The sequence below is a fragment of the Grammomys surdaster genome, unplaced genomic scaffold, assembly GCF_004785775.1.
Source record: "Grammomys surdaster isolate TR1022 unplaced genomic scaffold, NIH_TR_1.0 195, whole genome shotgun sequence".
In the NCBI taxonomy this organism is placed as follows: domain Eukaryota; kingdom Metazoa; phylum Chordata; class Mammalia; order Rodentia; family Muridae; genus Grammomys; species Grammomys surdaster.
In genome coordinates this window covers 1,305,223-1,315,048 of record NW_021604640.1, presented here as the reverse complement: position 1 = coordinate 1,315,048, position 9,826 = coordinate 1,305,223, and the positions used below count along the sequence as shown (strand labels likewise).

At 34.5% G+C, this 9,826-nt stretch overlaps 1 protein-coding gene across 1 annotated transcript in view; it reads left to right on the top strand.

The window, feature by feature from the left end:
• The window catches only part of Cfap47 (cilia and flagella associated protein 47), a 230,304-nt gene that overhangs the window by 45,586 nt on the left and 174,892 nt on the right, over positions 1-9,826 (top strand). The window contains exons 21-22 of the mRNA XM_028769943.1: positions 2,660-2,754; positions 8,838-8,979. Coding sequence (XP_028625776.1) covers positions 2,660-2,754; positions 8,838-8,979 — 237 coding nt within the window. The remainder of the gene's footprint in view (positions 1-2,659; positions 2,755-8,837; positions 8,980-9,826) is intronic.

The following is a 9,826-nucleotide window of genomic DNA, read 5'->3' as shown; positions in this document are numbered from 1 at the left end:
CCTCTCCTCTCCTCTCCTCTCCTCTCCTCTCCTCTCCTCTCCTCTCCACCCCTCTTCTTCCCTCCCCTCCCCTCCTCTCCCATCCCCCCCATCCCCTCTTCTTTTCTTTGAACACAGGGCCTCACTATTTAGCCTGCCTAGCTTGGAATTTGCCATATAGATCAAGCTTCCTTCAAACTCACAGAGATCCATATGTCTCTTCCTCTCCGGTGGTAGTATTAAACAGTTTTCTTGACTTTTAAATTAGAGGTTAAGGAGCACAATTAAAGGCTTTATATGTAGGTTTTCTTCCCATAGTTGAAGTATCTCTTAATTCAAGCCTTTCTTCGGGATACTGCATTATCTTTTTTAATGGATGCATGCATCCAAACCTTTGTCCTTAGTCCAGAGTCTTATATTTATCTACTTTAAAAGCTTTCTTCATTTCCTTTTACCAATAACTGTTTCTCAGCAACAGGCTGCATAAAGTAAAGAAAGCATGTAGTTTATCCTAATAGCTAGTAACAAAACATTTTCTTAAACTATTCTGAAAATTATCTTACTATCAATATTTTATCAGAGAATTGTCTTTGATGTCTTTATCTTTGATTTCCAACATGATCCTTTGAATAATTTTTATAGAATAACTTTTGGGAGAAATAATACTAAGATACATTGATGCATGACTTCACCATGTCATTCTAGATAGCTGGTCATTGCAGGTACTATAGATTGTTTTCTAGAGACATACTATATCATGTATCTCATCAGCATTGAATTTCCATTCTCCTAGAAATACACATTCTTCTTTTTTATGGTTCTTGTGATCTTACTGTCTTTTAAAAACTGGTTGTATCTTTCTGCATCTTATGTATCACTGATAGTCTCACTTGAACTCCTGTTAATTATATGAAAATAAATTTTCTTTGCTTTTTCACTTTATTATACCAATAACCAGATTCTTCCAAGTAGTACAAGGATCTGTGTATATGTGTTTTTTTTTTAACATTAATAGAGTATATATCCCATAAGATTCAATACTGTGGATTTATATTTTTTGTTTAATAAAGTTATCTATTCTGGTACTGTGCATATAGTTAGTATAAAGGTATAATCATGGAAATAAAATGACCACCAGGAAATACTTATTTCATGAGCTGTATTATTGTGTATGTGTGTCATACTTGCTTCTAAATATTGGTTTAGCTCAACTGTCTTATTTTATAGATGTTTATCCTAGTTAGCTACTTTTTGCTGTTCCCTATTGGTATATTTTGTGTATTTTCACAGCCCACAAAACGGTTTAGTATTAGTATATGCTGATTATTTGTTTTGTGGTTTGCCTGTCATATCAAGGATAAGTAGATTTGAGTAAGAAGATGGGTGGAGTAGATGTTACCTAATTTGATTTCCTGATAGGGACAATTAAAATTATTATTCCTGGGATTAATAAGGTAACTATAATGAGCAAATAGAGTTTACAAATTTTTTAGTCTAAGAAAAGTAGTTCCACTGTAACTTCCATTTAATCTTTTAGCAATTGAGTTTTGTGTAACAATCGTATCTTTATCTAATATATATATATATATATATATATATATATATATATATATATATATTACTTATTTTTTATTGGATATTTTATTTACATTTCAGATGTGATCCCTTTTCCCTATTTCCCCCCCTACTCATAAAGCCCCAATCCTATCCTTCTTTCTCCTACTTCTATGTAGATATGCCATCCCACCCACTCCCACCTTCCCACCCTCAAATTCCTCTATTCTGGGGCATCTAGCCTTCACAGGACCAAGGGCCTCCTCTTCCACTGATGCCTGACAAGTCCATCCTCCCCTATATATACAGCTGGCGCCATGGATCCCTCCCTAAGTGCTCTCAGGCTGGTGGTTTAGACCCTGGGAGTTCTGGTTAGTTGGTATTGTTGCTCTCCCCATGGGGCCACAAACCCCTTCAGCTCCTTCAGTCTTCTCTCTAACTCCTCCATTGAGAACCCCATGATCAGTTCAATTTTACCTAATATATTTATTCTTGAAATAATTCCTTTTGACAGTATTGTTTTTGTGAAATTGTTTGCCTTCTTATTATATCTTAATGTCAAATATTCCTTGAGACATATTTTATTGTAGGGTGGCCATAGTTAATACTAATGTACCACATGTACATATATATATGTGCTCATTTCTGAAAGGAAGTTTCAAGTGTCTCCTCAAAAATAAATGATGAATAGTTGAAGTAATTGGTATTCTCTTTGTGAATTAATGAACTTTCGGGTTATCAAATAAAACTTGGGTCTTCCCTGCTCCCTATTTATTTTAAGGCCATTTCTTAGCTGTTCTGTGACCTATGACTGAATCAGTTGCTTGACCTTGCTCTTGATGCCTTTCCACCTTCCTCAGAATAACACTATATTTATTGAACTTTGGAAGAATTTCACAATGAATTTTTTTCTTGATTTAATTTCTTATTCTATGTTGCATATTTGAATATAAGATTTCATATTAAAATTCAAAATTTTATGCAGCTTTACCTCTAGGTATTTCAATAGTTTTATTTTGATTACTATGAGTATTATAATGACATTTTAAGATTCATATAAAATAATACTGCTATATATGTGTGTATATATGGATAGATTTTATATATTAATTTTCTTCTTTTATAGGGGAATGCAAAAGTATGGAAGGTCCTTATATGTATGCAATAGAGGTAGAAGAAGGCACATCTGTGGAATGTGGCATAACATTTTCTCCGGTAGAAGTAAGTCCACTTCTCTGTTACTCGGGTTATGGAAGAGTAGTAAAATTACATATTAAGCAAGTATCTTGAATCTATCAGATATCACCTAAGTTCTGTTTTGAGCACTTCTGATTCTGATGAGTAACTATGCCAAGCTATACATTTTAATTCAGTATTATCATTATTAGATATGTCTAATTCATGGGGAAGTCTGATTATGTTGTCTTTGCTGTATTTACTGTCAAATTTTAAGTATGGTATGTTGTCAAGTAATGATAAGTATAAGCTAATAAGAAAAGTAATTACATTCAAGCTACCTTGTGTTTTGTAATTATATTAGAATATGCCTGTTGGAATCATCTGAAATCCCCTAAAATATGTTGTGAACAATTAAAAGATGCTGTTTCTATGATACTTTATTTATATTGTTCCTGAGATGTTCAGGGATAATTTAAAACTGGAAGAAACAATCAATACAACAGAAAAACCCTTTATACAGAAGGCATATTACTGGGACATAGTCTGTAGTATTCTTTTCTTCCAGTTTTCTGGAATATAAGTGATATGGAGCAATAGATAGATCAAAAGTAAAGACAAAACAAACAGTGTAGCTCAATTAAGTTTTTGGTACCCTGTGATTACAGAAAATGATTTACTAAGTAAAAATTATAATAATTGCCCACTCTTCACACTAATACGTCAGCTTGTGTTGTCATTATGTGGGTCTTGTTTAGGACACCATATTGTTTAGATACTATACAATTTGCCTGTCATATCTAGAGGTCACTATTGAGCAGCCGTACTTGTTTTGTGAAACTTATAATCTTTTCACCCCCTCATTCAGAATATTTCCTGAGCCTTAGGTATTTTGATGGCATTGTAAACATAACAGCTAGGAAGGTGGGCACCCTATAGTCATTTTTTCTCTGGATTTTGACTTGGTATGGCTTATTGTGGTTGCTTATACCTGCTGAGAAAAACTTTGATGAGGGCTGAGAGTCACATTCATCTGTAGGTATAAGGATAAGTATTTAAAATATAGTTAGACGATATATTGGTTTAGGAAAATCGAACTTGTAGGTTTACTTGTAGGTGCTGTTACCCATCCAGTCATATGTACTTGGCTTTGTTTATAATACCAGGCAGGAATTCCTTCCCATTAACCCTACTTCAAGTAGAATTAGGCAGCTAAGGGTTACCCCTGTGAACATAGTGCCACTATTCCATCATTGGTATCATACTGGGCTAGACTTTACTGTAGTTAGTAGGCTTTACCTCTGGATTGCTTTTCTCCCTTAGCAGCATTCATAGTACCATTCATTACTATAAGAGCTAGTCCTCAGGGTGTATACTTTCAGATCAATTCGAGCTCTATTTCTGCAGATTCTATGTCTGAAACTTATGGTGTCTTCAGCAATAGAGTCTTTAACTTCAAGTTCTGGTAGGAAACCAAGGGCAATGGCAATAATTTTTATTTTGGGGACTCTCTTGGGCATTATCTGAACAAGAACTTGATCTCCTTACCTGGTATTAAGGTTTCTGTTGGCTCTTAGAAGGTGCATTGTAGCCCCACCTGGCATGATTCCATTTAAATTTTCTCCATTCATTTCACCCTTGTGTTTACTCTCTCTTATTCTCTTTGCGTGTAGGTGATATATATATTTTCATTTGTATACGCATATACGTTTTTGTGTGTGTGTATATATATATATATATATACACACACACATATATGCATGTATTTTAATTAAGCTTTTAAAATAATATTTCTTTGTGACTTTTAAAAGCATTCTTAATGTTATTTAAGAGCTATCACTCATAGGGACTAGAGAGATGATATGCTCATCACTTTAGAGTACTTGTTGCTCCTGCTGAAGGATTCACTTCAGTAATCAACACCAACGTGTTTGTACACAAACATCTCTAACTCAAATTCTAGGGCATCCAATGAACTCTTCTTGCTTCCATGGACACCAGACACACAGGAGATGAACTTCATACATGAAGGCTAAATATTCATATATGTAAAATAAAGAAGTATAAAACTTTTTTTTTTAAAGAGATTGCTCAATGACCCTGGAGTTCATCTATTTTGCTAGACTAGCTGGCCACCCAGCCACAGCATTTCTCCTGCCTTAGATCTCTTTTTTTTTTTTTTAAATTTCTTTTTTTTTTTTTGAACATGAAATGCTTTTTTATAGCATGTTTTACAAGGGGAGGGGGTAAGAGGGTCCAGGTGGTGGAAAAGTACAAAATCTTCTTGGCCTGTGCCTTGAAACATGTCATGGTCTATATGGTACACTGCCTTGAATTATGATCTACCTGCAGTTCTTCAGAAGATATGGTACACTGCTTGAGTTATGGTCTCCCTGCTATTCTTAAGAAGACATGGTACTCTGCTTTGAGTCTATCTGCAGTTGCTAAGCAGGATCTTGCAGTTGCCAAGCTTCAGAGGACATTGTGCAGGTGGGGAAAGGTAGGGGGTAAGGGTAAGGGCGAGATGCCAGAAGCCAGGACCCTCGCCCTTACCCTGCCTTAGATCTCTTATTGCTGGGATTTCACATATGCATCTCACATCTGGTCTTTAAGTGAGTGCTGGAGATCCAGACTTAGGTGGATATGCTTGTATTACCAACACTTTACCACTGAGCCATCTTCCCCATTTGGTTTAAACTGCTTGCATATTTTTAGGTAAATTTTCACTTATTTTTTTCTACAATGGATATATTCTTAAAATTATTTTACTTAAGTATGCTAGCTAGTTTTATATCAAGTTTACACAAGTTAGTTTTATTTTGGAAGTGAGGACCTAAATTGATAAAATGCCTCTGCCAATATGGAATGTAGACAGGTCTATAGTGCATTTTCTTAATTGATGATTGATGTTAGAGGGCCAAGATATCTGTAGGTGTTACTACCACTGTGTAGAGTCTCTGGATTGTATAAGATAAAACAATCTTAATAAGCCAGGGAAAGAAAACCAGTAAGTAGTACTCTTCCATGGCCTCTGTATTAGCTCCTACTTTCAGGTTCCTTCCCTGTAATCCCTTCAGTGATGGACTATGATGTGGAGCTATTAACTGAAATAAACTCTTTCTTCCCATGTTCCTTTTAGTAACAGTGTTTTATCAAACAATGGGAACTCTAATACAGACATTAAGTCTCACCAAAAATTAGAAACAGGACTAACAGTCCAGTTTTAATTGCATAAAGTTATTGAGTGAGTATATGCACAATATATTTTTACTAAAATTCACTAACAATATCCACAATAAAAATGTGTAGATTTATTTCTTTAAGTTTATGTTGAATCCCTGTAAGGATGCTAGAACTTGATTATAGAGTTAAGGTAAAATTGCATATTTATAATTTTCCTAATGCTTTAATTTGTAAATGTTCTGAATTATTTGTTGATTACAATTTTATAAGGAAATTCACACATTATACTGTACTGTAATTCATTCCAACTAAAAAAGCATAATTTATTTAAATTAGTTTACTATTTGATGTCTGTTTGCAGATAATATTACAGAAATAAGAGTATCATGGGAATGAGTATTTTGAATGGCCATTAAAATAACACGTTTCTTTTTTTCTCAATTCTGTTATGAGAACAGATTGTTTACATGAGATGGAATTGGCAGTGGTATGGTCAGATATAGTTAAATAAAGAAAAATGAAAACCCATATGTTTTGCATAACCAGGGTAATGTGAATCAGCAGTTCTGAATGAATGCTCATTGTATGAGGTTGCTGAGTAGAGTATAGCACTAGATATGTCGTTAAATGATCTTAGGGGCTTTTCTTACTTCTCTGAGTTTAAAGTATGTGTTTTTCCCCCCACTGATTACCTTTTGAAACTTATTAAGGAAACAGTGGACAGTAGTTTGTGTGTCTGTGTATTGTGAGTCTGCAAATAACTTTAGTAGCATTTAGTATTGTCACTTTTGTTTAAGCAATTGTATAGATGAGAAATGGTACCTTCTAATTTGTTTCGGTTTTCTTTACATTTATTTATTTATTTATAGTGAGTAGGTTTTGTGGTGTGTGTGTGTGTGTGTGTGTGTAGTTCATAGAACAACCTGCAGGAGTCAGCTCTCTTCCTCTGCCTTGTGGGTCCTGAGGATTAAACTAAAGTCAACAGGATTGGCAGCAAGCAATAATATTCCCTGAAACATCTCAACATCTCACTGGGACACATCCTGTGATTTCAGTGTCCGTTTCCCTAGTGTTTCATGTAATACATCTTTGCTTTTGCTAATGTTCTACTATGTGCATAATTTCTCTGAAATGTCTTTCCCACATTTTTACCTATATTTTCATTACCTGGATCATTTTATAATTGATATTAGAATCTTATTTGTATATTTTTAATATAGTTAGAATTTTGGTGAGAAATATGTTTTGGCTCATTTTATGTCTCTAACATTATCTGTAGCAGAATAGATACTTTTAATTTTTTATGATACAAATTAGTCATTCTCTCTTTTAGGAATAATATATTTGGTATAGTATTTAAGAAATCCTTGCCTACCCAAGGGTCACAGCCTTTACTATATTTCTCTTTATGTTTTAGCTTTTTTCTTTATTTATTTTTTAAATTTATTTACATTTCAACTGTTGTCTGTCCCCTTTCCCAAGTTTCCCCTCTGCAAACCCCATTCCACCTCCCCCTGCCTCTATGAGTTTGCTCAACCACCCATCCACCCACTCCTACCTCACTGCCCTGGCATTCCCCTACACGGGGACATTGAGCCTTCGCAAAACCAAGGGCTTCTCTTCCCATTGATGACAGATAAGGCCATCCTTTACTACATATGCGGTTGGAGCTGTGGGTCCTCTTTGGTTGTGTGGTTTAGTTCTTGGGAGCTCTAGGGGGTCTACTTGGTTGATACTGTTGTTGATCCTATGGGGTTGCAAACCCCTTCAGCTCCTTCAATCCTTGCCCTAAATTTTCCATTGGGGTCCCTGTGCTCAGTCCGATGGTTGCAAGCATCCATATCTGTATCGGTAAGGCTCTGGCATAGCCTTTCAGGGTATGTTCATATCAGGCCCCTGTCAGCAAGCACTTCTTGCCATCAGCAGTAGTGTCTGGGTTTGGTGTCTGCATATGGGATGAATCCCCAGGTGGGGCAGTCTCTGGATGGTCTTTCCTTCAGTCTCTGCTCCACTCATTGTCCTCATATTTCCTTTAGACAGGAGCAATTCTGGGTTAAAATTTCGGAGATGAATGGGCCTTGCCTAACTTCTGGATATGGTTTCTTTCTTTCTTTTTTTTAATCAGAATAGTTTTATTTGTAAAAGGAAGAATTCATTTCTTTTTATGTCACAGAACTAGTCCTAGAGTTGGTTTCACAAGAAAGTGATTATAGGTGACTGTCCTGATCCATTCTTGGAGAACCTGCTCTAACCAGAGCTACCTAAACATATAATGTCACAAGGTACTGACCAAGCTCTTAACACAGGGGGTGGCACTTCCACACCATAGCAGTTTTAAATAAGACCTAAGGTTTATGCACATGAGAAAATAAAAAATAGAAACAAAAAAAGTCAACAAATCTTTGTAAATAATTAGTGACTATAAAAACAATCACTAAATGAGGTACACAAAGCCCAAAGTCTACAAAAACTGTAAAATTGACATGATACAAGAAACCTGAGATTCTTCTTTTTTTCTATCTATATTTTTATGTTAATTTTTATTAGATGTTTTATTTACATTTCATATGTTACCCCCTTACCCCATCCCCCCCCAACCTAGGAATCCCCTATCCCATCATCCCTCCTTCTGCTTCTCTGCGGATGTACCCCTACCTACCCCCCCACTCCTTTGTTGGGTATTTCAGCTAAAGTCATCCCCGTTGGGTCCTGGAGTTGGATATTTGATTCAGTTTTGATGAACAGACACTTTTAAAACTATTTATCTCATAGTTTTGGAGACTTATTATTGACATGAGCGATAGTATACCTTTAGTCTCATTAAACAAATATGTTTTTCATGTTGCAAGATCATTTTATTTGCACCAAGATGTTAATATTGGTAAAATGACATGTTCAAAGTTCTCAAATTATAAATGTTTTTTTGTCTTTTTTTCTCTTGACAGGTAGCAACATATAAGTTTAGCTTTCCTGTCCATATTAATTCCTTTAAGGCTTCAGATCTCTACTGTGAATATTTATCACAGCAAAAGGTTTTGATGCCAAGTGTCTCACCACTTATTCCACCGTGCTTTGTTCAAGCTACTGGTATGTAATAGGAAACATTCACCTGAATGGGTTATACTTAGTCAAGGATTTATACTTAACATTTTAAAGTTAAAAATTAAAAAAATCATTTTCATTTTTTAAAATTTGAAATATTAAAAAATTAAATCACTGCTAATTTCTTTATGTGAGATTGAAATCATGAATGCATGAGTTGGTATCTTGATTACCATTACAAATATATCCATATTTGACTCTTTCAAAAAAATTACAAGAATCAAAACAAACCAATTTGCTATTATGGGATTATTATGAAAATTTTAAACAAAATAAAAATTATTAAAACAGCGTGATATGAAAGTAAAATGGAATAGTGTCACTTTTTAAATTACATTTCCTTTAAAGGGATGCAATTACTAAAGGAATAACTGTTATAAATAAATATTACTAAGCATATTGAATATTTTAGTTACTTGTTGAACATTTCTCTGCCTATAATCTAAGAATAGTTAAAAGCAAAAGTTATATATACTTCAAACTATACTCTCAACAAGCTTTAGTCTTTCTGTTTACCATATATGCATATTCACTTTTCCTGAAAGCCAAATACTGCAAAGCTCTAATATTGAGTTATTTGTCAATGAAAATATTGATGGATGTTTGATCTCTTTATCAGTATATGGCAGATGGAAAGAGAGGCCTCATTAAATTACTATGTCAAATTGAATTTGTTACTCATTAAAAATTCCAAACTAAAATTTCTTTGAATAACATGAAACCTTTATGAATTGGAAGTTTTTGACCTTAAGCTTTTATCCCTTCTCTCTCTCTCTCTCTCTCTCTCTCTCTCTCTCTCTCTCTCTCTCTCTCTCTCTCTCTCTCTCTCTCT